The sequence below is a fragment of the Pseudophryne corroboree genome, chromosome 11 (assembly GCF_028390025.1).
Source record: "Pseudophryne corroboree isolate aPseCor3 chromosome 11, aPseCor3.hap2, whole genome shotgun sequence".
Classification (NCBI taxonomy): Eukaryota; Metazoa; Chordata; class Amphibia; order Anura; family Myobatrachidae; genus Pseudophryne; species Pseudophryne corroboree.
Window position 1 is genome coordinate 186,771,798 of NC_086454.1, and position 19,378 is coordinate 186,791,175.

General features: G+C 48.5%; 1 protein-coding gene across 2 annotated transcripts in view; it reads left to right on the forward strand.

The window, feature by feature from the left end:
• Positions 1–19,378, forward strand: part of SPTBN2 (spectrin beta, non-erythrocytic 2) — a 421,076-nt gene that overhangs the window by 310,416 nt on the left and 91,282 nt on the right. For both annotated transcript variants that reach the window (XM_063945149.1, XM_063945150.1), the window contains 2 exons: positions 522–673; positions 17,315–17,488. In XM_063945149.1, the coding sequence (XP_063801219.1) occupies positions 522–673; positions 17,315–17,488 (326 nt within the window). The remainder of the gene's footprint in view (positions 1–521; positions 674–17,314; positions 17,489–19,378) is intronic.

Consider the following 19,378-nt stretch of genomic DNA (forward strand, 5'->3'; position numbering starts at 1 on the left):
TGGGATACTCAACCTGTATCACCTATTACCATAATTTAAAGCAAGTGAATTAAGCAGCAAGTGAATTAAGCGTGGTCACACATGGGCTGATCACTGTCTAATTTGGCCACATGCACGGATGGACAAATTGAATTAGATTGAGCTGCTCAACGCTTGTTGAGCAACCTATTGACCTCTGACTTACACTAGGGCTGCTTAGTGTTGTCAGACCATGACAGCAGACAAAGGCCAACAGCAGTAATCTCCCAGCTGTATTTTCTAGGGTGCCTGATAATGATCTGATTAATCATGCGGATTTTGGGGTCCCATACATTGCAATATTGGGCTAATCGGCAGTAATGTTCCCTTAAAGTGATTCTAACGTAAACAGATTTCACTATATGGTTCTGTGACATGACTAATAGTGTACCTAGATGAAATATTGGAGAACAAACAATGTTAAACCTTTGCTAACATCTTTTACCTGTAATCATGGTCATTTTTATATATGTGATTATTTGTTTTCTCTTCCAACTGCATAGATGAGCGTGAAGCTGTCCAAAAGAAAACCTTCACAAAATGGGTAAATTCACATCTTGCACGAGTTACCTGTAGGATTTCTGACCTATACAGTGACCTGCGAGATGGAAGGATGCTTATACGGCTGCTGGAAGTGCTCTCTGGGGAGCAGCTGGTGAGTACAGTCCTTGGAAGCCAAAATGCTTATAGATTTGTGGTTATTTACTGTTAAGGTTGTTTCCCCAATGATGCTTTGTTGGTTTGGAAAGATTAAAGTGTGTTTATGTTTTTACTTTTTTTTTCTTACCTTGTCAGTTCAGGATACGTATTTTATTATGATGGAAATTTATTAGGGATTTTGTTTAACTGCTGCTTATTACTATGGATGTGCAACCTTTATTTACCTGAAACTGTATCCATCACCCCCATCTTGGCATGTGTACTGTTCTTAAGTAATCTCTTCACACTTCTGGAAATAACTCCTCCTAATTAATCTGCAATTAATTACAAGCAAGACAGACTGAAAGCATGCATGTACATTATTGACAGTGCAGTCAGTAGCTCCAGATACGGTGACGGTCTTCCAGTGGGAGTAGCTCTAGATACAGTTACTGTCTTCTAGTGGGAGTAGCTCTAGATACGGTGACTGTCTACAAGTGAGTGTAGCTCTAGATACAACTGTCTTCAAGTGGGAGTAGCTCTATATACAATGACTGCCTTCCAGTGGGAGTAGCTCTAGATACAGTGACTGTCTTCCAGTGGGAGTAGCTCTAGATACAATGACTGTCTTGAAGTGGGAGTAGCTCTAGATACGGTGACTGTCTTCCAGTGAGAGTAGCTCTAGATACGGTGACTGTCTTCCAGTGGGAGTAGCTCTAGATACAGTGATTTTATTTACTTTACAGTAGGTGTTTCTCTAACGTCCTAAGTGGATGCTGGGGACTCCGTAAGGACCATGGGGAATAGCGGCTCCGCAGGAGACTGGGCACATCTAAAGAAAGCTTTAGGACTATCTGGTGTGCACTGGCTCCTCCCCCTATGACCCTCCTCCAAGCCTCAGTTAGATCTCTGTGCCCGAACGAGAAGGGTGCACACTAGGGGCTCTCCTGAGCTTCTTAGTGAAAGTTTTAGATTAGGTTTTTTATTTTCAGTGAGACCTGCTGGCAACAGGCTCACTGCATCGAGGGACTAAGGGGAGAAGAAGCGAACTCACCTGCGTGCAGAGTGGATTGGGCTTCGTAGGCTACTGGACATTAGCTCCAGAGGGACGATCACAGGCCCAGCTTGGATGGGTCCCAGAGCCGCGCCGCCGGCCCCCTTACAGAGCCAGAAGGCAGAAGAGGTCCGGAAAATCGGCGGCAGAAGACGTCCTGTCTTCAACAAGGTAGCGCACAGCACTGCAGCTGTGCGCCATTGCTCTCAGCACACTTCACACTTCGGTCACTGAGGGTGCAGGGCGCTGGGGGGGGGCGCCCTGAGACGCAATAAAAACACCTTGGATGGCAAAAAAAATGCATCACATATAGCTCCTGGGCTATATGGATGCATTTAACCCCTGCCAGAATCCATAAAAAAGCAGGAGAAAAGTCCGCGAAAAAGGGGCGGAGCCTATCTCCTCAGCACACTGGCGCCATTTTCCCTCACAGCTCCGTTGGAGGGAAGCTCCCTGTCTCTCCCCTGCAGTCACTACACTACAGAAAGGGTTAAAAAAAAGAGAGGGGGGCACTAATTAGGCGCAGTATTTACTATACAGCAGCTATAAGGGGAAAAACACTTATATAAGGTTATCCCTGTATATATATAGCGCTCTGGTGTGTGCTGGCAAACTCTCCCTCTGTCTCCCCAAAGGGCTAGTGGGGTCCTGTCCTCTATCAGAGCATTCCCTGTGTGTGTGCTGTATGTCGGTACTTTTGTGTCGACATGTATGAGGAGAAAAAATAAGATTTTACTTACCGATAAATCTATTTCTCGTAGTCCGTAGTGGATGCTGGGGACTCCGTCAGGACCATGGGGAATAGCGGCTCCGCAGGAGACAGGGCACAAAAGTAAAAGCTTTAGGATCAGGTGGTGTGCACTGGCTCCTCCCCCTATGACCCTCTTCCAAGCCTCAGTTAGGATACTGTGCCCGGACGAGCGTACACAATAAGGAAGGATTTTGAATCCCGGGTAAGACTCATACCAGCCACACCAATCACACTGTACAACCTGTGATCTGAACCCAGTTAACAGCATGATAACAGCGGAGCCTCTGAAAAGATGGCTCACAACAATAATAACCCGATTTTTGTAACAATAACTATGTACAAGTATTGCAGACAATCCGCACTTGGGATGGGCGCCCAGCATCCACTACGGACTACGAGAAATAGATTTATCGGTAAGTAAAATCTTATTTTCTCTGACGTCCTAGTGGATGCTGGGGACTCCGTCAGGACCATGGGGATTATACCAAAGCTCCCAAACGGGCGGGAGAGTGCGGATGACTCTGCAGCACCGAATGAGAGAACTCCAGGTCCTCTTTTGCCAGGGTATCAAATTTGTAGAATTTTACAAACGTGTTCTCCCCCGACCACGTAGCTGCTCGGCAGAGTTGTAATGCCGAGACCCCTCGGGCAGCCGCCCAGAATGAGCCCACCTTCCTTGTGGAATGGGCCTTGACAGATTTAGGCTGTGGCAGGCCTGCCACAGAATGTGCAAGTTGAAATGTGCTACAAATCCAACGAGCAATCGTCTGCTTAGAAGCAAGAGCACCCAGTTTTTTGGGTGCATACAGGATAACAGCGAGTCAGTTTTCCCGACTCCAGCCGTCCTGGAAACCTATATTTTCAGGGCCCTGACAACATCTAGCAACTTGGAGTCCTCCAAGTCCCTAGTAGCCGCAGGTACCACAATAAGCTGGTTCAGGTGAAACGCTGACACCACCTTAGGAAGAAACTGGGGACGAGTCCGCAGCTCTGCCCTGTCCGAATGGACAATCAGATATGGCTTTTGTGAGACAAAGCCGCCAATTCTGACACTCGCCTGGCCGAGGCCAGGGCCAACAGCATGGTCACTTTTCATGTGAGATATTTCAAATCCACAGATTTGAGCGGTTTAAAATGTGATTTGAGGAATCCCAGAACTACGTTGAGATCCCACAGTGCCACTGGAGGCACAAAAAGGGGGGTTGTATATGCAATACTCCCTTGACAAACTTCTGGACTTCAGGAACTGAAGCCAATTCTTTCTGGAAGAAAATTGACAGGGCCGAAATTTGAACCTTAATGGACCCCAATTTGAGGCCCATAGACACTCCTGTTTGCAGGAAATGCAGGAATCGACCGAGTTGAAATTTCTTCGTGGGGCCTTCCTGGCCTCACACCACGCAACATATTTTCGCCACATGTGGTGATAATGTTTTGCGGTCACCTCCTTCCTGGCTTTGACCAGGGTAGGAATGACCTCTTCCGGAATGCCTTTTTCCCTTAGGATCTGGCGTTCCACCGCCATGCCGTCAAACGCAGCCGCGGTAAGTCTTGGAACAGACCTGGTACTTGCTGAAGCAAGTCCCTTCTTAGCGGCAGAGGTCATGAGTCCTCTGTGAGCATTTCTTGAAGTTCCGGGTGCCACGTCCTTCTTGGCCAATCCGGAGCCACGAGTATAGTTCTTACTCCTCTACGTCTTATAATTCTCAGTACCTTGGTTATGAGAAGCAGAGGAGGGAACACATACACCGACTGGTACACCCACGGTGTTACCAGAACGTCCACAGATATTGCTTGAGGGTCTCTTGACCTGGCGCAATACCTGTCCAGTTTTTTGTTCAGGCGGGACGCCATCATGTCCACCTTTGGTCTTTCCCAACGGTTCACAATCATGTGGAATACTTCCCGATGAAGTCCCCACTCTCCCGGGTGGAGGTCGTGCCTGCTGAGGAAGTCTGCTTCCCAGTTGTCCACTCCCGGAATGAACACTGCTGACAGTGCTATCACATGATTTTTCGCCCAGCGAAGAATCCTTGCAGTTTCTGCCATTGCCCTCCTGCTTCTTGTGCCACCCTGTCTGTTTACGTGGGCGACTGCCGTGCTGTTGTCCCACTGGATCAATACCGGCTGACCTTGAAGCAGAGGTCTTTCTAAGCTTAGAACATTGTAAATTGCCCTTAGCTCCAGTATATTTATGTGGAGAGAAGTCTCCAGACTTGATCACACTCCCTGGAAATTTTTTCCCTGTGTGACTGCTCCCCAGCCTCTCAGGCTGGCATCCGTGGTCACCAGGACCCAGTCCTGAATGCCGAATCTGCGGCCCTTTAGTAGATGAGCACTCTGCAGCCACTGCAGAAGAAACACCCTTGTCCTTGGAGACAGGGTTATCCGCTGATGCATCTGAAGATGCGATCCGGACCATTTTTCCAGCAGATCCCACTGAAAAGTTCTTGCGTGAAATCTACCGAATGGAATCGCTTCGTAAGAAGCCACCATTTTTCCCAGGACCCTTGTGCAATGATGCACTGACATTTTTTCTGGTTTTAGGAGGTTCCTGACTAGCTCGGATAACTCCCTGGCTTTCTTCTCCGGGAGAAACACCTTTTTCTGGACTGTGTCCAGAATCATTCCTAGGAACAGCAGACATGTCGTCGGAAACAGCTGCGGTTTTGGAATATTTAGAATCCACCCGTGCTGTCGTAGAACTACTTGAGATAGTGCTACTCCGACCTCCAACTGTTCTCTGGACCTTGACCCTATCAGGAGATCGTCCATTTTCTTTGAAGAAGAATCATCATTTCGGCCATTACCTTGGTAAGGACCCGGGGTGCCGTGGACAATCCAACCGGCAGCGTCTGAAACTGATAGTGACAGTTCTGTACCACGAACCTGAGGTACCCTTGGTGAGAAGGGCAAATTGGGACATGGAGGTAAGCATCCCTGATGTCCCGGGACACCATATAGTCCCCTTCTTCCTGGTTCGCTATCACTGCTCTGAGTGACTCTATCTTGATTTGAACCTTTGTATGTAAGTGTTCAACTATTTCAGATTTAGAATAGGTCTCACCGAGCCGTCTGGCTTCAGTACCACAATATAGTGTGGAATAATACCCCTTTCCTTGTTGTAGGAGGGGTACTTTGATTATCACCTGCTGGGAATACAGCTTGTGAATTGTTTCCACTACTGCCTCCCTGTCGGAGGGAGACGTTGGTAAAGCAGACTTCAGGAACCTGCGAGGGGGAGACGTCTCGAATTTCCAATCTGTACCCCTGGGATACTACTTGTAGGATCCAGGGGTCCACTTGCGAGTGAGCCCACTGCGTGCTGAAACTCTTGAGACGACCTCCCCCACCGCACCCGAGTCCGCTTGTACGGCCCCAGCGTCATGCTGAGGACTTGGCAGAAGCGGTGGAGGGCTTCTGTTTCTGGGAATGGGCTGCCTGCTGCAGTCTTCTTCCCTTTCCTCTATCCCATGGCAGATATGACTGGCCTTTTGCCCGCTTGCCCTTATGGGGACGAAAGGACTGAGGCTGAAAAGACGTTGTCTTTTTCTCCTTTATACGGCAATACTTCCATGTGCCGTTTGGAATCTGCATCACCTGACCACTGTCGTGTCCATAAACAACTTCTGGCAGATATGGACATCGCACTTACTCTTGATGCCAGAGTGCAAATATCCCTCTGTGCATCTCGCATATATAGAAATGCATCCTTTAAATGCTCTATAGTCAATAAAATACTGTCCCTGTCAAGGGTATCAATATTTTCAGTCAGGGAATCCGACCAAGCCACCCCAGCGCTGCACATCCAGGCTGAGGCGATCGCTGGTCGCAGTATAACACCAGTATGTGTGTATATACTTTTTAGGATATTTTCCAGCCTCCTATCAGCTGGCTCCTTGAGGGCGGCCCTATCTGGAGACGGTACCGCCACTTGTTTTGATAAGCGTGTGAGCGCCTTATCCACCCTAAGGGGTGTTTCCCAACGCGCCCTAACTTCTGGCGGGAAAGGGTATACCGCCAATAATTTTCTATCGGGGGAAACCCACGCATCATCACACACTTCATTTAATTTATCTGATTCAGGAAAAACTACAGGTAGTTTTTTCACACTCCACATAATACCCTTTTTTGTGGTACTTGTAGTATCAGAAATATGTAACACCTCCTTCATTGCCCTTAACAAGTAACGTGTGGCCCTAAAGGAAAATACGTTTGTTTCTTCACCGTCGACACTGGAGTCAGTGTCCGTGTCTGTGTCTGTGTCGACCGACTGAGGTAAAAGGACGTTTTAACGCCCCTGACGGTGTTTGAGACGCCTGGACATTATCACGTAATTCCTTAAATAAGCCATCCATTTCGGTGTCGACTCCCTAGAGAGTGACATCACCATTACAGGCAATTGCTCCGCCTCCTCACCAACATCGTCCTCATACATGTCGACACACAGCACACACACAGGGAATGCTCTGATAGAGGACAGGACCCCACTAGCCCTTTGGGGAGACAGAGGGAGAGTTTGCCAGCACACACCAAAAACGCTATAATTATACAGGGACAACCTTTATATAAGTGTTTTTCCCTTATAGCATTTTAATATATATAGTTATATCGCCAAATAAGTGCCCCCCCTCTCTGTTTTAACCCTGTTTCTGTAGTGCAGTGCAGGGGAGAGCCTGGGAGCCTTCCCACCAGCATTTCTGTGAGGGAAAATGGCGCTGTGTGCTGAGGAGAATAGGCCCCGCCCCCTTTTCGGCGGGCTTCTTCTCCCGTTTTTCTGAGACCTGGCAGGGGTTAAATACATCCATATAGCCCCCAGGGGCTATATGTGATGTATTTTTAGCCAGAATAAGGTACTATCATTGCTGCCCAGGGCGCCCCTCCCCAGCGCCCTGCACCCTCAGTGACCGCTGCTATGAAGTGTGCTGACAACAATGGCGCACAGCTGCAGTGCTGTGCGCTACCTTATGAAGACTGAAAAGTCTTCTGCCGCCGGTTTCTGGACCTCTTCACTTTTCGGCATCTGCAAGGGGGTCGGCGGCGCGGCTCCGGGACGAACCCCAGGGTGAGACCTGTGTTCCGACTCCCTCTGGAGCTAATGGTGTCCAGTAGCCTAAGAAGCCAATCCATCCTGCACGCAGGTGAGTTCACTTCTCTCCCCTAAGTCCCTCGATGCAGTGAGCCTGTTGCCAGCAGGACTCACTGAAAATAAAAAACCTAACAAAACTTTTACTCTAAGCAGCTCTTTAGGAGAGCCACCTAGATTGCACCCTTCTCGGCCGGGCACAAAAATCTAACTGAGGCTTGGAAGAGGGTCATAGGGGGAGGAGCCAGTGCACACCACCTGATCCTAAAGCTTTTACTTTTGTGCCCTGTCTCCTGGAGCCGCTATTCCCCATGGTCCTGACGGAGTCCCCAGCATCCACTAGGACGTCAGAGAAATGATGTGGAGACGGAGCAGATTGCCTGTAATAGTGATGTCACCCCCTAGGGGGTCGACACCTGAGTGGATGAACTGTTGGAAGGAATTACGTGACAGTGTCAGCTCTGTATAAAAGACAGTGGTTGACATGAGACAGCCGGCTACTCAGCTTGTGCCTGTCCAGACGTCTCATAGGCCGTCAGGGGCTCTAAAGCGCCCGTTACCTCAGATGGCAGATATAGACGCCGACACGGATACTGACTCCAGTGTCGACGGTGAAGAGACGAATGTGACTTCCAGTAGGGCCACACGTTACATGATTGAGGCAATGAAAAATGTTTTACACATTTCTGATAATACGAGTACCACCAAAAAAGGGGTATTATGTTAGGTGAGGAAAAACTACCTGTAGTTTTCCTGAATCTGAGAAATTAAATGAGGTGTGTGATGATGCGTGGGTTTCCCCCGATAACAACGGATAATTTCTAAAATGTTATTGGCAGCATATCCTTTCCCGCCAGAGGTTAGGGTGCGTTGGGAAACACCCCCTAGGGGGGATAAAGCGCTCACACGCTTGTAAGGGCTCTACCTTCGCCTGAGATGGCCGCCCTTAAGGATCCTGCTGATAGAAAGCAGGAGGGTATCCTAAAAGGTATTTACACACATACTGGTGTTATACTGCGACCAGCAATCGCCTCAGCCTGGATGTGCAGTGCTGGGTTGGCGTGGTCGGATTCCCTGACTGAAAATATTGATACCCTAGATAGGGACAGTATATTTTTGCCTATAGAGCATTTAAAAGATGCATTTTTATATATGCGTGATGCACAGCGGAATATTTGCCGACTGGCATCAAGTCTAAGCGCGTTGTCCATTTCTACCAGTAGAGGGTTATGGACACGTCAGTGGTCAGGTGATGCGTATTCCAAACGGCATTTGGAAGTATTGCTTTATTACTGGAGGAGTTATTTGGGGTCGGTCTTTCAGACCTGGTGGCCATGGCAACAGCTGGGAATTCCACGTTTGTACCCCAGGTCGCCTCTCAACATGAGAAGACGCCGTATTATCAGGCGCAGTCTTTTCGTGGACAAGCGGGCAAAAGGTTCCTCATTTCTGCCCCGTGACAGAGGGAGAGGAAAAAGGCTGCAGAAATCAGCCAGTTCCCAGGAACAGAAACCCTCTCCCGCCTCTGCCAAGCCCTCAGTATACGCTGGGGCTTTACAAGCAGAATCAGACACGGTGGGGGGCCCGTCTCAATGAATTTCAGCGCGCAGTGGGCTCACTCGCAAGTAGACCCCTGGATCCTTCAGGTGATATCTCAGGGGTACAAATTAGAATTCGAGACGTCTCCCCCTCGCCGTTTCCTAAAGTCGGCTTTACCGATGTCTCCTTCTGACAGGGAGACAGTTTTGGAAGCCATTCACAAGCTGTATTCCCAGCAGGTGATAATCAAGATACCCCTCCTGCAACAGAGAACGGGGTATTATTCCACACTGTTGTGGTACCGAAGCCGAACGGCTCGGTGAGACCGATTCTAAATCTAAAATCTTTGAACACTTACGTACAGAGGTTCAAATTCAAGATTGAGTCACTCAGAGCAGTGATTGCGAACCTGGAAGAAGGGGACTACATGATGTCTCGGGACATCAAGGATGCTTACCTTCATGTCAAAATTTACCCTTCTCACCAAGGGTACCTCAGGTTTATGGTACAGAACTGTCACTATCAGTTCAGACGCTGCCGTATGGATGGTACACGGCACCCCGGGTCTTTACCAAGGTAATGGCCGAAATGATGATATTCCTTCGAAGGAAGTGAATTTAGTTATCCCTTCCTTGGACAATTCCCTGATAAGGGTAAGATCCAGGGAACAGTTGGAGGTCGGTGTAGCACTATCTCAGGTAGTGTTGCGGCAGCACGATTGGATTCTCAATATTCCAAAATCGCACCTGGTTCCGACGACGTGTCTTCTGTTCCTAGGGATGATCCTGGACACAGTCCAGAAAAAGGTGTTTCTCCCGGAGGAGAAAGCCAGGCAGTTATCCGAGCTAGTCAGGAACCTCCTAAAACCGAGCCAAGTCTCAGTGCATCAATGCACAAGGGTTCTGGGTAAAATGGTGGCTTCCTACGAAGCAATCCCATTCGGCAGATTCCACGCAAGAACTTTCCAGTGGGACCTGCTGGACAAATGGTCCGGATCGCATCTTCAGATGCATCAGCGGATAACCCTGTCACCAAGGACAAGGGTGTCCCTCCTGTGGTGGTTGCAGAGTGCTTATCTTCTAGAGGGCCGCAGATTAGGCATTCAGGACTGGGTCCTGGTGACCACGGATGCCAGCCTGCGAGGCTGGGGAGCAGTCACACAGGGAAGGAATATCCAGGGCTTATGGTCAAGCCTGGAGACATCACTTCACATAAATATCCTGAAGCTAAGGGACATTTACAATGCTCTAAGCTTAGCAAGACCTCTGCTTCAAGGTCAGCCGGTGTTGATCCAGTCGGACAACATCACGGCAGTCACCCACGTAAACAGACAGGGTGGCACAAGAAGCAGGAGGGCAATGGCAGAAGCTGCAAGGATTCTTCGCTGGGCGGAAAATCATGTGATAGCACTGTCAGCAGTATTCATTCCGGGAGTGGACAACTGGGAAGCAGACTTCCTCAGCACGACCTCCACCCGGGAGAGTGGGGATTTCACCCAGAAGTCTTCCACATGATTAAAAACTCGACAGGTATTGCGCCAGGTCCAGGGACCCTCAGGCAATAAGCTGTAGACGCTCTGGTAACACCGTGGGTGTACCAGTCAGGGTATGTGTTCCCTCCTCTGCCTCTCATACCCAAGGTACTGAGATTGATAAGATGGAGAGGAGTAAGCACTATATTCGTGGTTCCGGATTGGCCAAGAAGGACTTGGTAACCGGAACTTCAGGAGATGCTCACGGAGGATCCGTGGCCTCTACCTCTAAGAAGGGACCTGCTCCAGCAAGGACCCTGTCTGTTCCAAGACTTACCGCGGCTGCGTTTGACGGCATGGCGGTTGAACGCCGGATCCTGAAGGAAAAAAGGCATTCTGGATGAAGTCATCCCTATCCTGATCAAAGCCAGGAAGGATGTAACCGCAAAAACATTATCACCGCAATTGGCGAAAATATGTTGTGTGGTGCGAGGCCAGTAAGGCCCGACGGAGGAAATTCAACTGGGTCGATTCCTACATTTCCTGCAAACAGGAGTGTCTATGGGCCTGAAATTGGGGTCCATTAAGGTTCAAATTTCGGCCCTGTCAATTTTCTTCCAAATAGAACTAGCTTCAGTCCCTGAAGTTCAGACGTTGTAAAAGGGGTATTGCATATACAGCCTCCTTTTGTGCCTCCAGTGGCACTTTGGGATCTCAATGTAGTTTTGGGTTCCAAAAGTCACATTGGTTTGAACCACTTAAATCTGTGGAGTTAAAATATCTCACATGGAAAGTGGTCATGCTGTTGGCCCTGGCCTGGGCCAGGCGCGTGTCAGAATTGGCGGCTTTATCCTGAAAAAGCCCTTATCTGATTTTCCATTCGGACAGGGCGGAATTGAGGACTCGTCCTCAGTTTCTCCCCAAGGTGGTTTCAGCGTCTCACCTGAACCAACCTATTGGTGGTGCCTGCGGCTACTAGGGACTTGGAGGCCTCCAAGTTGCTAGACGTTGTCAGTGCCCTGAAAATATATGTTTCCAGGACGGCTGGAGTCAGGAAATCTGACTCGCTGTTTATCCTGTGTGCACCCAACAAGCTGGGTGCTCCTGCTTCTAAGCAGACTATTGCTCGTTGGATTTGTAGTACAATTCAGCTTGCACATTCTGTGGCAGGCCTGCCACAGCCAAAAATCTGTAAATGCCCACTCCACAAGGAAGGTGGGCTCATCTTGGGCGGCTGCCCGAGGGGTCTCGGCTTTACAACTTTGCAGAGCAGCTACTTGGTCAGGAGCAAATACGTTTGTAAAATTCTACAAAATTGATATCCTGGCTGAGGAGGACCTGGAGTTCTCTCATTTGGTGCTGCAGAGTCATCCGCACTCTCCCGCCCGTTTGGGAGCTTTGGTATAATCCCCATGGTCCTTACGGAGTCCCCAGCATCCACTTAGGACGTTAGAGAAAATAAGAATTTACTTACCGATAATTCTATTTCTCATAGTCCGTAGTGGATGCTGGGCGCCCATCCCAAGTGCGGATTGTCTGCAATACTTGTACATAGTTATTGTTACAAAAATCGGGTTATTATTGTTGTGAGCCATCTTTCAGAGGCTCCTCTGTTATCATGCTATTAACTGGGTTCAGATCACAGGTTATACGGTGTGATTGGTGTGGCTGGTATGAGTCTTACCCGGGATTCAAAATCCTTCCTCATTGTGTACGCTCGTCCGGGCACAGTATCCTAACTGAGGCTTGGAGGAGGGTCATAGGGGGAGGAGCCAGTGCACACCAGATAGTCCTAAAGCTTTCTTTAGATGTGCCCAGTCTCCTGCGGAGCCGCTATTCCCCATGGTCCTTACGGAGTCCCCAGCATCCACTACGGACTATGAGAAATAGAATTATCGGTAAGTAAATTCTTATTTTTTCTCTAAACCAGTGGTTCCCAAACTTTTCTGAATCCCGGTGCCCTAGAGCATAAGAACTGTTTTCACTGCACCCCTAGGCCAAAAATTTCTTACTGAGAAATGTACAAAGAAATATTGAATTAAGTAAATTTGTGTTTTGTATGTCATCCTTAGGTTCCACTGTGTGGTGAGAGACCGAATTCTCTTTTCTACTCTTTTTTTTGTCCACATTGTTTATGACTGGCAGCTATAAGCTCTGGTTTTTCCTATTACATTGACCATAAATAATTTGAATTATTATTATTATTATATTTTATTTATAAGGCGCCACATGTGTTTCGCAGCGCCGTACAAAGGACAGTACAGGGGACAAAACATTGCATTACAGTAAATAAATAACAGAAATAGAGTACAGGTAACAGAGCACCACACATTCTCAAGACATAGTACAGCTAAGATGTAAGTATTGAGGGAGTGATCATCGTACTACTAGAGGCTGGTGGTCATAGATGGAGATGAGCCTTTACTAGCAGGATAAAAATGGTCGTTGAGTAGGGGAGAGCTGTGAGTGAAATGTGTTGAGACGAGGGCTTAGATAACAAGAGGAAGGAGGGCCCTGCTCTGAAGAGCTAACAATCTATTGGGGAGGGGCGACAGACAGATGACAAGAGGTGCAGGCAAGCGGGAGGTAGCCTGATGGCAGTATGCAAGCAAAGCTGAGATGTTCACGGCATGAGGCAGGGGGTGGAGGCGCGGCTTCAGCTCTGGGTTATGCATTAGAAGGGTACGCTTTGATGAATAGGTGGGTTTTTAGAGCCCGTTTGAAGCTTTGCAAGGTTGGGGAGAGTCTAATGGAGCGGGGGAGTGCGTTCCACTGAAGGGGTGCAGCACGTGCAAAATCCTGAACTCGTGCATGGGAAGCAGTGACCAGGGCGGTGGAGAGGCGACGGTCATTAGTCGACCGTAGGGGGCGGGAGGGAGTATGAAGGGAAAGGAGGTTGGAGATGTAGGGAGCAGTGGAATTAGAGATGGCCTTGTATGTGAGGGTGAGGAGTTTGAAGAGGATTCTGTAGGGGAATGGGAGCCAGTGTAGATTTTGTTGAAGGGGAGTGGCAGATGTGGTGCGGCGGGAGAGGAAGATAAGCCTAGCTGCGGAGTTCAGGACAGATTGGAGGGGAGCAAGATGGGAGCAAGCGAGGCCAGTGAGGAGGACATTGCAGTAATCAAGTCGTGAGATGACCAGTGAGTGGATGATGAGTTTAGTTGCACTCTGGGAGAGATATGGCCTGATACGAGCAATGTTGCGTAGCTGGAAACGACAGGATTGTGCCAGAGCTTGGATGTGGGGTGCAAAGGAGAGGGAGGAGTCAAGAGTGACGCCCAGGCAGCGGAGTTGGGGAACGGGGGAGATGGTGGTGTTGTCAACAATGATGGAGATATTGGTCGGGGGTGTTGCTCTGGATGGGGGGAAGATGATTAGTTCCGTTTTGTCCATGTTGAGCTTTAGAGAGCGTTCAGACATCCAGGAGGAGATTGCAGAGAGGCAGCTGGAAACCTGAGAGAGGACAGAGGGGGACAGATCAGGAGATGAGAGGTAGAGTTGTGTGTCATCAGCATAGAGGTGGTATTGAAGGCCAAATGAGTTAATGAGCGCACCCAGGGAAGAGGTATACAGGGAGAACAGAAGGGGTCCAAGGACAGAACCCTGAGGGACACCAACAGGAAGGATGGAAGGGTGTGAGGTGGTGCTTGAGGCAGACACAGAGAAGGAGCGGTTAGTGAGGTAAGAAGAAAACCAGTCAAGGACAGTGCTAGAGAGGCCAGCGTTTTGGAGTGTGCCGAGGAGGAGAGGATGATCTACGGTGTCAAAGGCAGCAGAGAGGTCCAGAAGGATGAGCAGAGAGAAGTGGCCCCTGGATTTGGCTGAAAGCAGGTCATTGGTGACTTTCACCAGGGCAGTCTCAGTTGAGTGGAGTGGGCGAAAGCCAGATTGTAGTGGATCGAGGATGGAGTTGTCAGAGAGGTAGCTTGTGAGACGGCTGTAGACTAGTCGTTCAAGTAATTTGGAGGCGAAAGGGAGAAGAGAGATGGGGCGGTAGTTAGTGGGTGATGAGGGGTCGAGGTTGGGTTTTTTGAGAATAGGTGAGACCAGAGCATGTTTGAATGGTGAGGGGAAGATGCCGGTGGAGAGGGACAGGTTAAAGAGGTGAGCAAGGTGGGAGCAGGCAGTGGGGGAGAGGGAGCGGAGAAGACGGGAGGGGAGGGGGTCCAGGGGGCAGGTGGTGGGGGGGGGGGATAAGATGAGGGAGTGGACTTCCTTTTCTGAAGTCGGATGGAAGGAGGACAGGGTGGGATAGATGGAGGGGAGGGATAGAGGGGGCAGGGGGGTAGCAGAGGGGTGATGGCGGGAGATGTCGTGTCGGATATCCTCAATTTTGGAGATGAAGAAGGAGGCAAAGTCAGTGGCAGTGAGGGAGGATGGGAGGGGAGGAGGAGGGGGGGCGAAGGAGAGTGTTGAAAGTTTCAAAGAGACGGCGTGGACAGGAGGACTGAGAAGAGATGAGTGCTTGGAAAAAGGATTGCTTGGCGAGGGAAAGAGCAGAGCTGTAGGAGGCGAGAATAAACTTGAAATGGAGGAAGTCCGGCAGAGAGTGAGATTTCCTCCAGGAGCGTTCAGCGGAGCGTGAGCATTTTTGTAAGAAACGTGTTAGTTTGGTGTGCCAGGGTTAGGGTTTGGAGCGGCGGAGGGGGACAGAGGAGAGGGGGGCCACAGAGTCGAGAGCAGCGGTTAGGGAAGAGTTATAGAAGGTGGCTGCCTGGTTGGGACAAGTCATAGTGGAAAGAGGAGAGAGGAAAGTCTCGAGGGAGGACATGAAAGTGGGGTTGAGAGACCCAAGATTGCGTCTGGTAGTGGTGGGTCTGGGCGTGGAGAGGAGGAGGGAGGATGAGAGGGTGAAAGAAAGCAGATGGTGGTCAGAGAGAGGGAAGGGAGAGTTTGAGAAATCAGAGAGATCACATCGGTGGGTGAAGACAAGGTCGAGGGAGTGGCCGAGATTGTGAGTAGCGGTGGAGGTCCATTGAGAAAGTCCAAAGGAGGTGGAAAGGGCGAGAAGATTAGTGGAAGCGGCATTAGTGATGTCAATAGGGATGTTAAAGTCTCCGAGGATGACAGAGGGGAGGTCAGAGGAGAGAAAGTGGGGAAGCCAGGCAGCAAAGTTGTCAAGGAAAGGTGAACAGTGGCCAGGGGGGCGGTAGATCACTGCCACAAGGAGGTGAATGGGGTAGAAGAGGCGGATAGTGTGGACCTCAAAGGTGGAGAAGGTGAGAGAGGGCTCAGGTGGGATGACACGAAAGGTGCAGTTAGGGGAGAGAAGGACGCCCACGCCTCCACCCTGGCGACCATCAGTTCTGACTGTGTGGGTGAAGGAGAGGCCTCCGTAGGAGAGGGCAGCAGGGGAGGTGGTGTCAGAGGAGGAGAGCCAGGTTTCAGTGATGGCGAGAAGGTGAAAAGAGTGGGAGATGAAGAGGTCATGGATAGTTGGCAGCTTGTTGCAGATTGATCTAGCATTCCAGAGTGCACAGGAGAAAGGAAGGGAGGGGACAGGGGAGATAGGGATAAGGTTGGCTGGGTTCTGAGTGTTTGTGGGCGATTTTGAATTTGGGGGGTGAGACCTTGCAGTGAGGATTGGTATGTGGCAGGATCGAGGAGCCATAATTTGGTACAGTAGTGTTAAGGGGAATAGAATGGTGTAGGTGTAATATAGAATGAGCAAGGAGTATGTGGGGTGTAATGTAAGCAAAAGACAGTGCAAACAGTATTTAAAGAAATAATGTTAGGAATGGAAAGGCTGAGATGGATACACAGTGGTTGTAGATTGTGTAAATGAGAGTGTGAGCAATGTGTGAAAGCAGTAGGGCTGCTACTTATTCCGACAGGTTGTTCAGTATCCAGGCTGTGCAGGCTGCAGGCATTACTGGTAGTGGTATGGGTAACTCACTGTAGTCTGTTGGTTGTAGTTCTTTTGTGGAGGTGGGGGGAGGTAGTCTGCTGTCCCTCTGTTTCTCTCCTGTTTATCTCCGTATATCTCCATAGATTATATCATCCTACTTTGCACTAATATACTTAGCAACTAAAATGCAGGCAGCCTAAAATTAGTCCTTGACCACCAATCCAAGGCTCCCTGCAAGTGCCCTGAAGCACCCCAGGGTGTCACGGCACACAGTTTAAGAACCCCTGCTCTAAACAACACATTTGGCAAAAAGTAATTAATTCCAATTAGTTATGATTTGTTAGGATAGAGTGTTAGGTTTGGATTTATTTGGATCATTAAATTGTATTTATTAAGTAATGAAAAGATAATTGCTAATGAACTAACAGATAAAGGTGTACAATACGTTTAGTTAGTGAGCGCTTTGCTTTACTGTCTTCATGAATACGCTTTCAGTGGTGTTATAGTATCTAAGCAACACAGATAACCAGTGTACATTTTGCTTATATCACTAGTTCTCTGAGTAATGTATTATAAGACTTTCATGTGCAATAAACTTTAGAATGTAAGCTCTCACGAGCAGGGCCCTCTTCCCTCATGTGCTTACCCTTTTCTTAATTTAATAATCTTCACCTGCACCAAATCCAGCAGTCTTCTGCCACCTGATACTTATTCCAGTGTCATCTGCTGATGTAGCTATGTTTATTTACCCTGTACTTGTCCTATATTGTCGTCAACTGTAAGTTGCTGTTTTCCTGTTTGATTATTTGTTTATGTACTCTGTAATTGGGCGCTGCGGAACCCTTGTGGCGCCATATAAATAAAGGATAATAATACAATAAAATAAAATATGCCTGTGTTCCTTCTAGCCCAAGCCTACAAAGGGTCGCATGCGTATTCATTGCCTTGAAAATGTAGACAAAGCCCTGCAGTTTTTGAAGGAGCAGAAAGTCCATCTGGAGAACATGGGTTCACATGACATTGTGGATGGGAATCACAGACTAACACTCGGACTTATCTGGACGATCATCCTGCGGTTCCAGGTAATATTGTATTGCTGAGATATACAGCAGTTTGTGCTGTTTTTAGCAATGTTACTTTTTACAATGGACAGTATTCTACATTAGGAGGAGCCAAGCTCTAATAGTTGGAATTATTCAAAATAATGACATGAGGGGGAGATGTACTAACCCTTGGAGAGTGATAAAGTGGAGATAGGTAAAGTATCAGCCAGTCAGCTCCTAGCTGCCATGTTACAGGCTGTATTTGAAAAATGACAGTTAGGAGCTGATTGTTTGGTACTTTGGAGTAGATGTAAGACAGATCATTATGTGGGAGAAGCTGTATCTGTGCTTTTATGTGCGCTGGTACCGCTTCTCCCCCATGTATCAATGTAGGGATGTGTGCAAGGTGACAGGGGCGCTATGCTGGCGCTGCTGCTGCCTCCTTCGCCTATGTAGAGAGGCAAAGCAGGAAACGTTTTACCCACATGATACATCATGCATGTACCCCTTTATCTCCCCCATTTTGAATGCTTTGCATCCCGCCACTCATCTCAAGCTTAACAGCAATTACTAATGTCGTATGCTTGAAGAAATTTACAAAGGACATCTTTCCCTTTAAGAGCTGTCCTATGTGATTGAAGGACTTCTGGGTGTAGGACCCCGGAAGACCTTCTGTGCATTCTTTGAGTGACACACACCGCTCGGGAGGGATCCGATTGGATCCCTGTCAAGGGGCAATGCGAATAGAAGCCTATGGGGTATATGCAATTGCAGTCGAATTCCCGAAAATGTCGGAAAACGGGACATTTTCGCCAAAAAAAAATCGACAATGCAATTCAGTACTTTTCGTCAAAAAAATGGACTTTCCAAATTCGACTTTTTGAAATTCGACATTTGATAAATTCGACATTTCTGCAATGGTACAAATGCGGCATTTCGACAAAAGTATATTCAATTGAAGATTGTAAATTCGACAACAGTGCTTTTAGACAGTAAATTCGTCATTTTCAATCCGCCACACTTTGCTGGCGGAATCTAATGAAAAAATTTTAAAACATGTTTTTTTTGTGTTTTTTTATTGGTAATAGCATATCTATTTATATTAGAAGGGATTAGGTACTTGGTTTGTCTATTTAGGAGGCATAAGTATTATTTATATATTTTTAAAAATATTTTTATTTTTATTTTTTAATGGAATGGGGTAAAAATCAGAAAAAAAAAATGCGTGGGGTCCCCCTTCCTAAGCATAACCAGCCTCGGGCTCTTTGAGCCGGTCCTGGTTGCCAAAATACGGGGGAAAAAATGACAGGGGATCCCCCGTATTTTAACAACCAGCACCGGGCTCTGCGCCTGGTCCTGGTGCAAAAAATACGGGGGACATAAAGAGTAGGGGTCCCCCGTATTTTTTGTACCAGCACCGGGCTCCACTAGCTGGACAGATAATGCCACAGCCGGGGGTCACTTTTATACAGCGCCCTGCGGCCGTGGCATTAAATACCCAACTAGTCACCCCTGGCCGGGGTACCCTGGAGGAATGGGGACCCCTTCAATCAAGGGGTCCCCCCCCAGCCACCCAAGGGCCAGGGGTGAAGCCTGAGGCTGTGTCCCCCCCCCCCCCCATCCAAGGGCTGCGGATGGGGGGCTGATAGCCTTGTTGAAAATGTAAGAATATTGTTTTTTGCAGAAGAACTACAAGTCCCAGCAAGCCTCCCCCGCAATCCGGTACTTGGAGAACCACAAGTACCAGCATGCGGGGGGAACGGGCCCGCTGGTACCTGTAGTTCTACTGCAAAAAAAAATACCCAAATAAAAACTGGACACAGACACCGTGAAAGTATAACTTTATTACATACATGCCGACACACATACTTACCTATGTTGACACGCCGACTCTGGCCACGTCTCCAATGTCGACGTCCGGGGTACCTG